Below are 17,645 nucleotides of genomic sequence, written 5' to 3'. Positions count from 1 at the left end.
AGGAGCAGCAGTGTCATCTATACCAAGGTGTGATTGAAAGCAAGACTGCTGATTCACCATTGGACCTATTGTTCATTCAACAGCTGATTGATCATTATCTGTTAAATTTCATATGAATTGTTATGTGATTGCAGCATTTAAATCCTGTCCTCCTCAGAAGAAGGCAGGCATAGACGGGCAGTTAGTTATCTGATCAGCCCAGGGCCTCACTCACATTCGCTGGTCCACTTCTCCGGTGCCAGCATCAGGTGCTGTTTGGTCTGCTCCAGCTCCTTCTTCAGCCAGTCATACTTGGCCCGCACCTCGGAGATGCGCTGCTGCCGGTGTTCCAGGATCTTCAGCTTGGCACTGAAGTAGACCACCTCCTGCAGCGAATCCAGAGACAGGTAGAAACTGTCTAATAGGCACATGCAAAAACTTTCAGGACCTCTTTGAAGAAGTCAAAGTGTAAAACTCTTATTTACGTCACACACCAGTTATTGAACCACACTTCCTTCTTTTGTGCAGATACCTCCTCACCTTGTTGCTGGCGCCCCTCCTCCTCTGCAAGCGTTCCACATCATCAATCTCATACACCTTGATCTCAAAGGGTTCTGCCAAGCCGCGCTGAGCGGGCCGAAGGGGTCCATCCACCCAACGCACACCAGGACTGACGATGGACTTCCTGACTGGTGATGTTGTGTCCAAGGACAGCGCAGGGATCAGACGTCTCCGCTGAGATCCTGAGGTCACCAGAGAGAGGACATCAAACAAGTCCTGACAACAAGCGAGTTGTGAAACATCACACTTTCTTACGCCTTCTTCCTTTCCATGGTGTGTTATACAGGCCCTTCACAGAGCTTATTATGCTAGAAAAAGATCCTTGACATCAGGTGAAGCTGGCCGACACCTCGCACTGCCCTCCAGCTGTACAGAAATTGCATCCCTTTAGTTTGAGTAGTTCCAGTGTGGCAGAGGTCACCACAAAATCAGTGTCTGTTTATTCCTCTCAGAGCTATAAAGAATGAGATTAGAATGAAAGAATGAAATTAATTTGAAATATGCTTAGAAAAGTGACTGCATGATCTGTTTTTACTGGAAATTTAATTTGCAGTAGAAATATGTGAAACTTCCGAAATACATGGACAGGCTTAAAGAATTTATGGAAAATACTTACAAACATGACTGTAACGGCACTTTAAGAGATCACTGATCGTGGATGTTAGGCATTCATTTAAGCCATATATTAAGGTATACATTATAATGAATTCTGTATGTGCAGAGGTATTATTTAATCAATTATGTAATGAGATTTCACACATACCGACAAATCCTGTTAAATATCCAACACGTTTTCAGGCCCAGTAAAGCGGTCACATTTTGAGTTTCTTTTATATGAATCTGTAGCATTAAGCCTATAAGCCAAAATTCCACCACAGAACCACATTCTGGCTCCAGTTATGCTCTTCTTATGGAGAGAGGCACGATGACAGTCATAATCATGGTGCAAAGCGATAACACCACTGGGTCACCTGCTTATCTGGCCATTGTACGGGAACGAGCCTTGCTCAATGAAATTCATATGCATCCCTTTCTATTTGCATAGAAATTGGCAGCTCTGGCAATTTGCTATCTGATCCTGAACACATGGACAGAAGTCAGTTTAATGGCCTACTCTTGTTCCTTTGTCTCAGATGGCAGAGAAAGGTCAGCCGTCCAGATACTGCTGATTGGCTGCAAATTCATTCATTTGTGTTTCACTATTGAATTCTCAAGCTGTAGTGCCCGCACAGATTTATTGAAAATCCAATTTTCTAGTCTTCGATATAAGAGTCTCTCCATCCGACCATTAAACATATTTTTCTGCCCCAACTTTTTCCCGTCTACGGTCCCACTCTGGCAAGTGTCCCAAAAGCTCAAACTAAGAATTCAGAAATATGTTCCTTTTTTATTGCTGCCTTGAAATGTTCATGCTTTTTCCATCTATGGATTCTCAATGTCAGTGTTGTTCCAGCAGGAGGCGGGCAGGCTTGGGGGTTTTAGGAACCACTTCTATGAAGCCAAAATGTGCAAGTAATATCTGTAGCCTACTGAGAGGAGCATGAATACGCTGTGATCAAGCCCACCTACTACACACTTGGGAAGTTCCAAGAAATTTCACTCACTAGGCAGTATGTCACTGGGGAAAGGGAGCCTTAGGGTGAAGTGGAAAATCTCATTTTGTGGAGTTTAAAAATTGTGTCACTATGCAAGAGAAGCCATGCCTTCTACATGTTTCTGAATATCAGATGGAAAACCATTCTACAGTGATCAGGGTAATCTTTTTAGAAGGACAGCGAAACAGCCGTGTCCTTTACGAGAAACATTAAGAACGTATTATAAGTAAATGTTTTTCTTTGTTTAGCTGGGCTTCAGTAAATTTTGATGTTGACCAGTACATCGTTCTCTCTTTTTTAGGTTGCAATAGTGTAAAAATGAATGATCTTACCTGCGTTGTTTCTTTTCTTTGAGTTCTTCAGACTCCTGCGTCCACTGACAGAACTACTGTTCTCGCTCATGGAATCCTGAGCGGAGGAGGTGCTGCCAGTGGCCTCGCTGTCTCGCATCATACTCTCGTAACCGCTGCTGCCCCCACTGTGGTAGAACAGTGCTGTCTTCCCCATGGCGGGAGGCAGCTCCCCGCTCAGCACGCTGCTGTTGTCGCTGGCGTGCCCACTGCTACATCGGTGCGGTCTGCGGGGGGCTGTAATTTTGCTGTAGGGGGATGGCAGAGTGTGTACCACTGGCCTCTCCTCACCTTGGATGCCTACTCTTTCCTCTGAATCGGAGGCCACCCGAGAGTGTCCAGCGCGGGAGCCCCCGCTGCCCTGCAGCAACTCAGAAATGCGGCCGTTCACAGCCCTAAGAGGAAGCTTTGAGGCCAGCCCAGACCCGCGGCTGCGGCTCAGGGACTGAGTAGACCAGGAACTCTGGTTCTGCACCTTCCCATTGGGTGGAAGGCTGGAGCTCCTGTTGACAGACTGTGGGAGTGACTTGGTGGAGAAGCTCAGTGTTTTGGTGCTAGAGGCTGACAGACTGCGGGCTTTCGGACTGGCCATTAGGAGCTTGCTAACTGCAGAGATTTTTGACTGGCTTCCCTTGGGTGACTGCGGTGTGCTGCTAGGCCCATTTGTCGGAGAGGACACAGAGCCACGGCTGAAACTACGACCTGTACGGGGCATGGTGCAGTCTCTCCCAGTGCTGTTTTTGGAACCAACAGAGGTTAGGCTCTCAGTCCTCTCTAGGGACAGATACTCATAGTGCCCTGCATTGGATCTTCCCAGGGAGTTGGTTCTGTTTGCTAGCTGCTCCAATTTAGCACTGAAGAGTCTACTGCTTTCTACATTGGGTCCTTTCTGTTTGCCATTACTGCCCAAATCCTCTGGGGTGCTACCTAAGAGAGACTGAGTTTGGTTTAATGTTGGAGTGCTGGCTGAACCATGCTGTGGGCTTGCTCTGTTTCTCTGATCCAGACTCGACTTCCTTACTGGTGGTAAAGGGGGGATTCCTTTTGGTCGTGCAAACAGGCCTTGCTTTCCAGATGATCCCCTTCTTTCCAGCGTGGCCCTGGGACTGCAAGGTGTGGAGGTGGTGACCCCCAACCCTTTGTACTCTCCATTCATGCAACGCCCTGAGCCTTCTTCAAGGTCATCCTGTCTGTTCAGACGATTCCACCCCCTTGGTAGACTGGCTGTTCGTAGGACGCCAGCTGTATACACTGGAGTAAGGGTCTCTGATGGGTTCAGGACCATTTCACAGCCATCAACAACTCTTTTCAAGGTGTCAGGAGAGCTCGCCACCTCTCCACTGCTTGAGCTAAGCCTGTCAGCTGGATTCCAGTTAGTCGTCGGGTTTGTACTCCTCTTCTCTGGCTTTACCTCACACACCAGTTCCTTTACCTTGGACTCATCCTCATCTCGTTTCATCCAAGGGTCATCAAAGTTTACCTCAGAAGAAACAGGAACAGGAGCTGTTTTGGTCTCTTTTGATTTTGGATTTTTGATGAATGCGGACGCTTGACCTGATTCCTGCATAACCATTGGTTTCACTGCAGCACAAGGGTGAATGGTGATGTTGGTCTTGAGGCCAACAGAGCTCCCAAATGTTTGCATGTTAGAAAGGGAAGCACTTGTTTTCCCTACTGAGTCCATCTTTTTCAGTTTGTCCTTGCTTGATGGGCTTTTCTCCTTAACGCTGTCAACATCAGTTAGTATCCCTTGATGTTCTGGACTCTTCTCTCCATGAAGGTTCATGAGACTGTGACACTGGCTCACCTCTGAAAGATCAGGCTGCTGTGGCTCAGCCATAGCTTCTCCATGTCCATAGTACTGCTGTATGACAAAGCTGTGGCATGACTGTTCTCCATCACTGCCAGTGCTCATTTCACTAAGCCATGAGCTTATGGAAGAAGGTTGACCTGAGAGAGTCTCTTCCTCAGGCCTGGAGACAGGAAGAAATTTGGATACACTGACCTCAGAGATGGCAGCAGGGTTAACACTTGGAAATCCCTCCAGGTCCTCACTAATGCTGCTAATGATGCTGACAGGCCGAGAACCTGAGGCCAAGGCTTGCACTGAGCAGTCGCTGTTGAAACTGATGATGCTGGTTGGTCTGCCATTTTCCATAACACCACTGATGGTGAGCTCTTCTACCATGGTGAACACCAGCTCGTCTTCGCCATTGAGCTCCAGTGGCTGCTGCACTGTCACGGTTGTAGTGTTCTTCACCTCCTTCTTTTCATCTAGAGGCAGCTGTGGGAAGTCATCAGCCAGGGTTTCAGCAGACCCCATGCTAGTTGAGGAGGAGGACATCTTCATCACCTGTGGGCTCATACCAATAGGTGAGATCCTGGACTCTGGCTGCAGCAAAGATTCAGTTGAGGACCTCCTGCTGTCTATGGTCAGCATCTGTGTTGAGGAGGGGGGTGTGCCAGGTACAACACCTTTCTGGGTATATACTTTACAACGCTGTGAAGGAGAAGAGGGTGGTTTGTACTCTGAAGTTTTGGTCAAGCTTGCGATGCCAAGTCTTGGAGAACCCATTGGCCGTGGCTTGCTCTCACTGGAAACAGAACTACTGATAGTCTCCTTGCTGTCATGCATGATTGGACTCTTGCTCCTCTGAGGATGGGTGGATTGTATGGTATTGCTCCCTGTCACATTTCTGCAACTAGAGACAGTAGAGCTGCTTGCCATAGACAAGCTTTCAATAATGGACTTAGCAATCTCTGCTTCTTCAACCACTTCTTGAATCTCCTCAAGCTGCTGGTCATTCGTGATTCTTTTAGCAATGCGTGAATCCCCACTGCTTTTGACTTCTGGTCTTTGGGCTGACATAGGATCGAATCTAGTGACCCGGTTGGCTGACAGCTCCTCAAAAGGAAATTTGCTGATCTCCTCACTCCCATCAATACACTCCAGCCGCTCCTGAAGCTCAGCAAAGGTATTGCACTTGAGGCAGTCTTTCTCCTGCTTCCCAGACTCAGCGCCCTCTTCTGGTACCTGCTGCAGCTGGTTGTGATGGATTACTTGGAGCTGCTGCAATGACCGTGGTAGATGCATGGCCTGCAGCTCCTGTGGAACAGTCTGTTGCTGCTGCATTGGCTTCCCTTGCTCCATCTTGTTCTTATGCAGGGATGGGATAATGGGCACAAACTCAGGTGGACCCTCATTGTCTGTTAACTCCTTGTCTGACAAGGCAGAGCCATTAGGGCCCACATAGATGACCGTGTCACATGACTGTTCACTGCTGGAGTAGTCATCAGGATCGCTGGCAAGGTGTAGAAGGGGCATGTCGGGATCAACCACATTTCGGGAGTGAAATGTTCTCAATTGGGTTGGTCGGCGCATTCGTCCCTCCTCACAGGAGCTCTCACCACCAGAAGAACTTGATGTGTACTGCTGATGGATTACAAAGACAGGTTAATAACATATATTTAGATTTATATTCTTCATTAAATGTAAATTAGGTTCCTGCAGACAACCATCCATCCATTGTCAGTAACCTACTAGGTTCGCTAAAGCATCATATTTTATGCTCCATGCGGTAGAACGCAGGATACATCTTCTTTGTAACACCAATCTCTTGCACTTGAGCTCATACATACTTGCTTTCTGGTAACAGTCAAAGAGCAATATAGAGTTATTAATTCTGCTGAACAGAAGAAAAGCTTTGGATTGAGGAAGGAAATCATCCAAACTGGATTAGACTAACCCTAACCTCTGCTGGTTCCAAATGAACTCTACACTGTCAGGGGCCGGCTTCAAACTCAAAATCTTAATGCTGTGAGGCAACAATGCTAACTACAGAGTTACCTTAGTGCTCAGCAGGTAAACATGCATGCAGTGTGCTCTGACTCACTGAGTTTTGTTTGTCTTGCTTGCATATTATCAAGCAGCATTTGTTAAAGAAATATAAATGAGAACATTCATGCATTATTTCTTTATTTGTAAGAAAAATCTAGGTCTGCAGAAATCTTACTTTAGCCTTCTTCTTCTTCATTCGTAGGACCCGTGAGGCAATCTGGATGGTAGAAAGGGTCTCAGAGAAGTTGCTGGGTGAGGCAGAGATGTGGGCAATCATGGTGGTTCGGCAGTTCATATTGCCCAGAGATTCCCGTAGAAGCATGGTCAGCTTGCTGTCCCTACGGCACAAAAACCCGACAATTAGCGTCACTGTACTGGACACGATTGATGCATGCATTACATAATTTCTGAAATATGTTGTCATACTATGAATAATACATTAATGAAATATGTCAGTTGTAAGAGATAGCAAGCACATACTATGTATTTTTAAAAGTAAATACTTCCCATTGCATACATTACCTTTATTTATACAGATGAGTATGCATAGATTTAAACTGATCAGGAGTGGCATTATTTTAAAATTATAATGTATCACAGATGTGAGCCATTAAATTGAGCACATGGGTGCAAATAAGCACAAAAAAAGTTTATTTCATCCACACAAGTTTTGAGAAGTTTGGGTCATGGCATATTTCCTACAAGTAATATTTGGTATTCAGTTTTCGGTTCAGTGGTAGTCCATGTCATGCAATTTAATTATTTATTTACTTAAACTAATATAATGGTTCTATGTCCTGCATTTATTTCAGTTATTTGCCTTGAAGACATTTGTTAATATACCTGTTAGTCAGATTTTTCTTGCCAACCAACCTTTTTTTTTTTGTATAACAGGATAAAGACATTTCCTTGATTTTTACATGATTTCATTTCAGCTTTGTGTGACTGTGACTGCTCTTAGTTTGGCAATGTTTTTCTCTTTTTTTTCCTATCACTTTAACTTGTCTAAAAATGCTTTTCAAATTATACACTAATGTTATTCATGTGGAGTACTTATAGCTAGGGGACAAAATCTTCCCATAATGAAAAATGCTATAAAATACATCTTGTTATGTTTGTATGAAGAGAGTACACAAAAATAGATTAGGGGCTTTGTTTAGACAAAACACCAATATGAAACTGGGACCCAAAGTCTCAGCTGTATCATTTATAACCTTGGGATGTTCAGAAGCATTAACATTGAATGATGTCTATTCACAAAAATGACAAAGAATTTGATCAACTGGGACTGTTATTAAAAAGTTATATAGCTAATAATATGAAAATATTTAATTTGTTCTTTTTTAACACTCGATTTACAAGTTCTACGCCAGTTGAGAAATACTATCACGCATCTAAGAAATGAATAATTAATTGGTGCACTAATCTATTTCTCTGTGTTCTCTAGAGGTACTCTCACATAGCTAAGAGTCACGCTAAGTTTTCATGTGACTTCAGACTGGACAATTTATTTTATAAAGTGATAATGCTATTGAGAACTTATTTTTATTAACTTTTACCACAAAGAAAGGTTGGAATATGCAATATAGGATTTTTTTTTTCTTTTTTTTTGTAGCTGACAGCAACAACACTGAGAATCACCTATTGCTGTGATTATTACAGTACCACCATGTAAAGGCAGTTTTCTCTGTCTTTGAGTGCTGCCACACGTGACTAAATCACAAACAACAATGTAATATAATATAAGACATAAGAGGATATTGAAGCAAAGCACAGGCTTGCTTCCTGATTGCTGCTCGTCCATTTCGCATTCTATTTCAGTGCTCTGCTGCTACTGTTTCCCGGCAAAAATAAATAGTTGGAAAAATGCAGGGCCTGAAGTAGGATAAGCATGATCATTTTTACTACCATCACATGAGAGACCCTGCAGTTACAATTTGTTGTAAAAACTGCATGAATTATCTCATTCTCTTAAACATTGACAATTATATTCAATACAGAGCAAAAATGTTCTGCGTTGACATTTAACCAAGTCTGCCCTCTTACATGATCTCATTAACCAACAAAAAGGAGGATAAACGATTGAACCTGCAAGTATTTAACTGTAATTAGATTAAATGGGAGATCCATGACTTTCTCTAAGGATTTATTTTCATTTACGTTATGTTTAGGTAATCTCCTGCAAATGTTACACTCCTTCTAAATGGCCCCAAACTCTAATTATGGCTCAGCTCAGTTCTGTGTTTACCATCCCTGCTTAAACCGACGTGGTTCTTTGCAATGTAAATTCGTTATGATTAAATTAGAGCTGCAGTAAATTTTATTACCCCCGGAGTAAAAGAAAGGGTTTGGCATATTTTACAAACTTGCTGTTGTGCACTTATTTCAAAGTTCTACCTCAAACCTATTATGAAACTAAATAAAAGTACTAAGATACTAAGTAGCTCGTAGAGATTAAGCACAATACAGTATAATATTATCTGAAAGAATTATCTCTCCAGGATTTAATTAACCTGTGCAAAATTATTTTGTTGTATAATAATTCTGTAGTTATGCTTCACTTTTTAAATCTCATTGAATAGTCGTCATTAAAATAGCACCTATTTATGCAAAATTAATCCTTTTTATAAAGGAACCATTGCCAAATATACTGTAATAAATTATTCATAGGTCATAATTGCTATCAGGCTACCTACACTGCATTAATAATGTACTCTTATTTGTGGAGATATGAAGGATTCATACATTTAAATTTGAATCCAGAACTTCATGGGTTGGTGAGTTGAACAGATAGCAGCTTCACACCCGTTTAAAACATGTTATGTTTTTTTTTTTTATTATTATTATTCATGTGGACAAGGTTATGCCTAAATGCTTCCTTTCAATTCTCATGTGTGTTCACGAGGCCACAGAAGCACACAGCAAACATATGGAATTGCAGCTGGCAGCAGGGTGGTATAAGGACACAAAGTTTTAACTTGAAGGTTGTGGGACACAGTTCTAACCAGTGTTCTACGCATGTACCCTTGAAGGCGGCACTTAACCGGAATTCTCCCAGCAAAATACCAGTGTGTAAATTAATAATAAAAAAAAATGTTACATAAAAGCATGAGATAAGGAATGCAACATTCACTGCAATAATGAGGACAGTAATATACAGTATTACTTGTACGGGATGTGCTTGCTGCCATTGACCAGGGCCAGGATGACATTGCCCAGGGCAGAGAGAGAGAGGCAGAGTCCAGCGGCGCTGTCACGCGTCTTACTCAGCACCTTCACACAGCTGCCCATGTCGATCAGATGCAGCCTGCTCCGTCCGCCTGACACTGAAAGTGATGTGGAGAAGGCACAGGTCACAGGTCACCAGAAAATGTGGCCGTAATCACATAACATATCAGTCCCTGCAGGACCAACACAAATGCAAATGTTGACGCTATATAGACTGGCTTGATAGGCACATGGTGCAGCCTTTGTTCCTGTGTGGTGAGGAAGAGTTACAAATTGAGTTTGTGCTTATTGGATTGTGTAAACTTTATGTAGCTGTGAGGTTTCACTAGTGCTGCAAAGCCCGCGTACACAGTGACGACTTGCATCGCGTCTCGCTTAGTTTCTTCAGTCACCGTGTCCATTATAACTATTAAAGGTCAGTTTGCCATCTTAAAAGCTATGTGCATGATCCCGATGTTGCATAGACAGCACCCACAGGCCAGGTTTAAGAAATTCAGTCGGTGCACCTTGATAGGAGCATATTTCACAGATGCTGGGAGCCAAGTCTGATTGGCCACTTCACTGTAAATGTCAAGTATATATATAGCCGACAGCTGACAAAAGCTGCTGGTACGGTAATCTCAAGTTTTACTGAGCTGTGACAGTGATGAGCGGAATTTAAACACCATCTTTCATATAAGGTCCTCACATCGCAAAGTGAAGAGCTGTAGCCAGCCTCTTTTACCGCAGATAGGCAGCCCCACACTGTTGGTATACTGTGATGAAAAACAGTGTCTCTTTTATATTGCATCCTGGGTTTTTCTTTTGACCTGTGAATGATGCCAGATTTGCTCCTTGCACAGACAGCAGTTTGAAGGAATCGAACTTTCATTTTGTAAAATAAAAGTGCTCTATAGCTTGCGCTTTAGAAGAGCCAAGTGGGTGATCTTGCTCTGTGGACACTATGTTTTTCCTAGGCTTCTCCCTTCATGTGTAATGTATGCACTCCACGATTCTCTAAACAGTGCTCAACACTGAAGTTGTCCTGCCGCGCTCCATTCATAATCAGTCCTTGTTTTTACCCCCTTTTCACTAGGTTAGTATATACAGCCCTACTTGTGTACTACTTGGAAGGATGTCAAGTATGAATACCACACAGGGCCTGGCGAGAACATCTGGTTTTGCTTTGCCTTTCTGTGTGATCCTTGTGTCTGAGTGCAGGCTGCCAGAGCAGTCAGAGCTAGACAGAGGTTACTGTGATAAGGCAAATTAGTTATGTTCTCAGGAAACAGACACGTAGGTTCAACCGCTTCCAAGATTAGACTCTCTTCTTGCACACAGAGCCCTGGAAGTGAAGAAATCACACCTTCTCAATGGCACTTAGATATTCCGGATTCAATTAGCATGGAACATGTCTTTATATAGTTACTTGAAACTTCTGAAGCCTGAAATATCGCGTTCTTTGGAGAATCAGACCGAAGACTCATGAAAGTGTTTAAGGAAATCTTAATGAAATGTGTCTTACAACAGGAACTTTCATTTTGGCCAAACGGATACCCGTGATTTCTGACGCTGAGATGCTTTATGAAAGATCAACCTCAAGATATCACAATGACCAAAACAACGATCCATGCATTTAAAGGAGGAGGAACAAGGAAAGGGAGAGACGGAAGGGATGCGACCCAGGCGGCCGTACTCACTGCCACCCTTCCCGCTCTTCTCCATGCGGTACTGGTAGATGTGTAGTGTGAAGAGCATGTGCGAGTTGCGGTGCTCCTCCTCATCGCAGTCGGGCCGGCCGCCATGGCGTGAGGCAATTGCTGCATCCAAGAAGAAGGCTGCCTTCTCTGCTGTGGGGGCACGCAGCTCACTCTGGTTCTGAAGCTAACAGGGTTGGAGTGGAGTGGAGTGGACCAGTATTAGGAACATTACATACATGTCATACGTCCTTAATCACAATATCTTACTGCAGAAAAGCTGAAAGATACGCCCTGCGTGCTTGTAGTACAGGTTAGAGTGAAGACAAAAACTTTCTGATAGGGGAACAATTCCTGCAACTGTTGCCAAACTTGCACGACAGAAAAGAAGGTGAATGTGAAGGATGTGCTTCTTTGAGAAGCTGTTAAGCAGGGGTAAATTATGATCATTCATCTGAAATGAACTGCAACATATAAACAGCTAGAAAGCCTGACCAATTAAGTGAGTGGAAAAAACTAAAATTGTACCGTTGAAGCAAACAGGCAGTGGAAAGCAGAATGGAAGAACAGTAAAGAAATTCTTGAAAAGCTGAACCTGAAAAAAAATTCTCTTCTCAAGAAAGACATATTAAGTGCATTATCTGTGTGTAGCAACTGAAAGATTTAGTCGTAGAATGTCAAAGGGTGAACACTGAGGTAAGAGGCAAATATCACCTTGAAAAGTAATGAAGAATGTGGAATAGGGATTGATTTATTTTAATGTCCCCCACCACTCAGTGCTGTATACTTAAAGAGATGTTTGGACAATCTGCAATGCCTCAGGGAGAACAAGCAGCCCACATATTTAAGGAATGTGTTAATGATGCCTTTGGCAAGTTCACATCTCCACAGTCACACAACCTCGACTCTGAATCCAGGTTTGATGTAATGCATCTCTTCATAAACTAAATGAACAAATTCAAACTTCTGAAGGTTACGGCTGTTAAAAGAGAAATCACACCAAGAAGCTTTCTAGCTCTCAGAAGTGTAGCATTCCCAAACAGTAAGACAGTGTTTTTATGGCTACTGTTCCTCCCATGAGACGTCTTTTTTCTTAAAAACTTTTTAAAATAATTGACGTGTTCTTACCTGCATTCCACAGATGGGGTCCTCACACAGGTAAACCCCTGGAGACTGGCCATCCTGCAGACTGCCTGTGGCAACCTCCGACAGAAGGTCCTTCAGGTTCTCATCCTTTCCCCAGACCTCCACGGCAGAGACACGCACTGAGAAACGGGCACCAGTCTTCTCTTTCCTCTCATTGATGAGCTTGAAGAGCCAGGAGATGGCACAGGGGATAATGCCCAGGTTTTGCGTGGAGTCGTCCTTCCCGATCATGGTGTACGATTTGCCTGTGAAACATCAGAGATAAGCGAAAGGTCACTTAGCTCCTTAGTTAAAGATTTTACCATGATTATTAAATGTCCTTCACTTCCAACCTAAATTACATGGAGCTTTAAATTATATATGGTTTAACATGATTATATGGGGTTACGTGACATGGCCTGTCACTTTGTTTATTGAAAAAGATGTGATTTATTTACTTCAAAGAAAAAAAATTAAGATAAGAAAAGCAAATGCTTACTAAAAACATAAAATAAAGCAGGTTTTCCAGGGCAACAGCCTATTCACTGTTCAGTGGGTGGGTGGGATCCAAGAACTAGAGCATAGTGTATGAGCCATAATAATCCTGAATGTTTTTCCATTATTCTCCAGATTAACCCTGCATCTTTTTTCTCCAACTCAGATTCTACACAAACATACTCATGAGGTTTTGTGGCATGTGTTAAATATTTGAACATAGTATGTTTTTTTTGCTAATATTGAAAGGGAAGGGAAAAGCACGGTAACAGAGTAAGGAATCTGAGCTCAGTGTTTTAATACGGTCTAGTAAGGTATATACGTCTAGTCCAGATTTACAATGCATTAGGCTTCCTTCTCATACCAAAATATTATAACAAAAAGCAAAGCAGTGGTATTAGATGATAGAAGTTGCTAAAACACAATAAGTGCAAAAGGTTTAAAAATACATTCATGTGCACCAAATGCAATCAGCATAATAATCTTTTCCAAACGTACTTTCAATTTCCCTCATCTTTACTTGAAATCTATTCATATCTCAACTTGCTGAATTTGTTTTCTGATTCTGTTTCGTGGTGCTTTTAATCTTCTGCATCCTCTCACAATCCTCCCAGCAGGCAGCCCAAACACACAATGGAAAGCATTTACACACTCATCTGCAATGATGCATACGGACAGCATCAATGATCATGGAACCCAGTCTGAGACTGAGTCTTCGGATCTGGGATTAAGTGCTGAAACAATAACGCACAACAAACAGACCCCTTGTGAGGGGTCAAATATGTAGCTAAACAAAGCCATATGGTGTATGTGCTGTTCCAGCCAAATTTGGCTTCAAGGAGTAGATACTTATAGAGTGTGACAGTGGCTTAGTGCTTAAAACATCATTCACATTGATTCTCAATTATAAAAGCAGGTAATGTAAATAAAAAATTAGTCTTGTTAAATCAGAAAAAACACTGAAGCAGAAACCCTTTTTCTGCCTTTCTTTTTTCCTATTATCCTCGCTGATGTCTTTATTCCCTGCATTACATCATTTATTGCTGAAGATCTTTACCATTTATTGTGAAATGAGAATGTCCACATCACATTGCACTGTACTGGATCAGGCTGGTTTTTTTTTGTGTGTTTTATTGATCAAACCGGTTGAGTATTTGGTTTGCCTGAGGCAGGCCCAGATAAATGACTCTTTAATATTTCTCTTACTCTTCTCAATTTCAATTTTTCAATTTAAAAAAGCACTTAATTGGAAATCCGATTCAAAACGCTGCCAATATGATTAATAACAAAATAGACAGGGACCAAACTGCAAGTGAATCAACCGTCATATCCAACTCCATCATTAATGAGACTCAAACCTAAAGCAGAGCAAGGATGTGCTTTGTTCCCATTATAATAGTAATGTTATCCTGGCCCTTTCTGGGAGGTCACAGAGAATAAGCCCACTACAATGAACTGAACGTAAAATATAGCATGCAGTAATTGCTGTAGAAGGATTGAATGGGGAAAGAGTGCAGGGACAGACAGTTACCTCCTTATAGTATAAAGGAAAGTTGGCCTAATCTGCACAGACATACAGTAAAACAGAACTGGGAACATATCCCTAACAAGTCAGTATAATTTCTACAAGGACATGTTAGTTTAAAATCAAGCTGATCAACTCCAGATGACCACTGAGGTCTTCAGTTTCCTCTGAGCCAGAAACTGTAATCAGCAGCCATAGATTCCACAGTGACAATTCCTTTCCACCAGTAAGAGCAGAGATGCTGCTATAGCCATTTACTATAATAAAAAAAAACAAAGATGATCTTTTAATGGGTGTTCAAGCCAAATCCAAGTAATTGAATCAGAGAACTCGAGTGTGACGTAATATGAAGAACAAGGCCACACAATTCGATTAGTTTTTTTTCTCCCCCCATTGCAAACCACGCTTAGGCATCCATTACATACCATCAGGGCATCCTCCATCAGTGCATCCTCGCCGTTTATCGATCTTAATTTGCACTACAGATTTAATGCTCCCACGATTCAGGGACCCCAAGTGCCCGAAAGTCCATTTTTGTGCGAAACGTAATGGAAAGCATCTGGATCCAGGTAGCATGAACTCAAAAAATACCACCAAGGGAGAACATCTACAGGATAGGCTGCTGCCTGGGATGAGCTCTTCATAAGACCGATTTTATTTACTGTGAATGCAAAACAGACGAATGATGAAAGCAGCTCCAACCACTCAAAGCACTTATGTCTTCTGTTAAGAGGGGAACTATAGTTTATTTATTCACATGTGAAAACAGGACAGAGAGCTTGCTGTTCAGAGCTCTTCTTCTCTAGCTTTCAACACCACTCATAAAAATTTCCAGGCTTTTTTAGAGCACCTCTAAATTCAAACAGCCATTGAGTGACAAAGCTGTACCAGTGGCTGTATTCTTACGGACCAGTAAGACACGCTGTCCTCAAAAATCTCTGCCCCCTAAATGTTTAATGATAAATTGTTGCAATAGGCAGGAATATTTGGAACAGGAGTCTCAGTTTAAATTGTTCCAAAATAGAATGAGATATTATTTAAAAATTGATCAGATCTTATGTCAATTCTATTTTTCAGCTGCAGACACAGTAATAGGGACTACATAGGACAAAGTAATAAGATGCAGTGTCACTTGAGCAGTGCCACAGAGACGACAGCACAACTAAATCTGTTGCTGGATAACTGCTAAGGTATTTGGAGTGTTAAAATGCTGCAGCAGATTTAAAAATATGCTTTTCAAGATTATACAGGAACAGTAAAAACATGAAAGACGGTATGAAAATTCATTACAACTGTATGAAAAATGCTAACAAACGCTTCAAAGAAGGCTTTTCTAAGAAAAAATATGAATTTTTGGTTGACATTAATGATTTTGCAGTGACATTAATCCCTTGCCGACTAGCAGCTTTTTAGTATTAATGGGTCATTCTTGGTCTCATTTAAAAAATAACAAGAAAACAAATCGAAATCTTTGACCTGCTGAAGCTATAAAAGATTCAGCTATGTACTTTTAAAACTAGTTTCCACAGAGTTCCTAGATGAGAAACCAGCTGTCATTGTTAAACCTGTAGCGGAAAGAAAGGTCCCAGCTATCATCTCTTGTGATTTATATACACCTCACAATGCACAGAACAATGGGATCTTGTATTACATGCTTGGTGAGCCATCTGTCATCAGTGAGAGACTGGCATTTGAATGAGCGTACAGAATAAATACACATGTCTGAAAACAGCTGTCCTCTTCAAAAGACTTTGGGAGAAACACTCACCCAACTTGGAGTGTCCAAAACAGAAGACGCAACCGTCCGCCCCGTTGACGACAGACTGTATGACTTCAGCCACTGTCCCTGCGCACACCTCAGCCTAGAAGGCACATGAAATGGAAGTTAAAGTGGGTGAGTCAACGAGTCAGCAGGTTTATGGACCAAACTGGGTGAGTCAAAGTTGGGGTGAACTGTACAGTGACCATACAGTGCACCAATGTCTGTAATCAAAGACAATAGGGAACGCATGAACAAAAGATACCTTCAGATGTCTTTGGGGTAACAATTTTAATATCTGCCATTTCTATAGAACCATTTTACCAATGATTCAGTTGGGTGTCAGTTTTAAGAATCTGTTAAGTGGGCTATGGAGGTCATGAATAATTTGCTTATTTACGTACTTATTTATGTGTTTTACCTGGGATGCATCATGTGGGAAGGCAGCATCAAAGGCAAACATCTTGGGTGGTACTTGGCTGGTCCCACCCCGTTTGTGGGAAGAGTTCTGTGGGCCGTTGGCTGCCGGGTCCATTATGGTGATCTGCTTTTTGCGTGGGTCCACCTTCAGGAAGGAGCTGGACTCAGAAGTGTCCCCTGGGGATGCTGGGCACACCCGCAGCATCACTTTGACCTACACCGGTGAAGAAATCATATGCAATATGGATAGTCCGTTCTCATACACGTTGTTATAAGAGGTAGCACGTGTTTTGTGAGATTTTATGAGGACATAAACAGGCCTCTAGAATGTGTTTTCCAACTTTCTTCACTTTTGTTACTTTTGCTCGTTTCTTTCGAAAAACGTATTATGAATGTGCTGAAGCAATGCAGGGATTTAGCATACAGGGAAATAAACTGCAAATCCAGACATCACCCAGCCAAATATATTTTTAAAAAAAGAGTAAGAGAGGATCTTTTCCAGCTCTGAGGCTCGCCTAAACGCTGCTGTGGGATTACGGTAGGTCTTTAAGAAGCGTCGGGTTTTACAGAGAGCATGTCTGTCACCGCGGAGAGCGAAACACAGATGAAAACGCCGTCTCGTCCGGGGATACGGGCAGATACAGCTGACACACATTCCGTCACAGCATGAAAGCGGCTGAGCTGATGTGCACCGGGCAGATTCTAATGAAGGTGACAGGCGTTACTGCTCCGTGGCAAACATCGCTGTGCTAGACGAATAAAACCACACAAAGTCAATGCACTTATGATCTACGAGCTCCCTTTATGGGAACCTCTCCTAAGATCTGTGACAAAAGTTTTACAGCCCCATCCTCATGTCTCCGCGAGAAGAAGTATTGTATGGGAACAATGTCTTTTATTCAGAAAAAAACACTTGATTTACATTCAGCACTCACATGAAAAGCAGCTTGAAGGAGTAAAAAATATCTTGGTCTTTATAATGTCTCATACTGACAGCAAATAGATACAGGCAAAGGTGGATAAAGTAGCCAAATACAACCAACGTCTAAAACCGCTTGTCCCGAGTGGGGTCGCAGCAAGCTGGAACCTATCCC

At 42.4% G+C, this 17,645-nt stretch overlaps 1 protein-coding gene across 2 annotated transcripts in view; it reads right to left on the bottom strand.

Moving 5' to 3' along the window:
- kif26ba (kinesin family member 26Ba) overlaps positions 1 to 17,645 on the bottom strand; it is a 101,991-nt gene that overhangs the window by 2,342 nt on the left and 82,004 nt on the right. The window contains exons 6-14 of one of the 2 annotated variants that reach the window (XM_029258396.1): positions 16,553 to 16,765; positions 16,141 to 16,234; positions 12,356 to 12,618; positions 11,231 to 11,414; positions 9,490 to 9,649; positions 6,499 to 6,661; positions 2,468 to 5,918; positions 520 to 722; positions 215 to 365 (exon numbers count right to left, since the gene is read on the bottom strand). In XM_029258396.1, coding sequence (XP_029114229.1) covers positions 215 to 365; positions 520 to 722; positions 2,468 to 5,918; positions 6,499 to 6,661; positions 9,490 to 9,649; positions 11,231 to 11,414; positions 12,356 to 12,618; positions 16,141 to 16,234; positions 16,553 to 16,765 — 4,882 coding nt within the window. The remainder of the gene's footprint in view (positions 1 to 214; positions 366 to 519; positions 723 to 2,467; positions 5,919 to 6,498; positions 6,662 to 9,489; positions 9,650 to 11,230; positions 11,415 to 12,355; positions 12,619 to 16,140; positions 16,235 to 16,552; positions 16,766 to 17,645) is intronic. The other variant, XM_029258397.1, reaches the window with a different exon arrangement.

The sequence above is a fragment of the Scleropages formosus genome, chromosome 15, assembly GCF_900964775.1.
Source record: "Scleropages formosus chromosome 15, fSclFor1.1, whole genome shotgun sequence".
In the NCBI taxonomy this organism is placed as follows: Eukaryota; Metazoa; Chordata; class Actinopteri; order Osteoglossiformes; family Osteoglossidae; genus Scleropages; species Scleropages formosus.
Note: the sequence above shows the minus strand (reverse complement) of the source record. Positions and strands in the feature narration are given on the sequence as shown.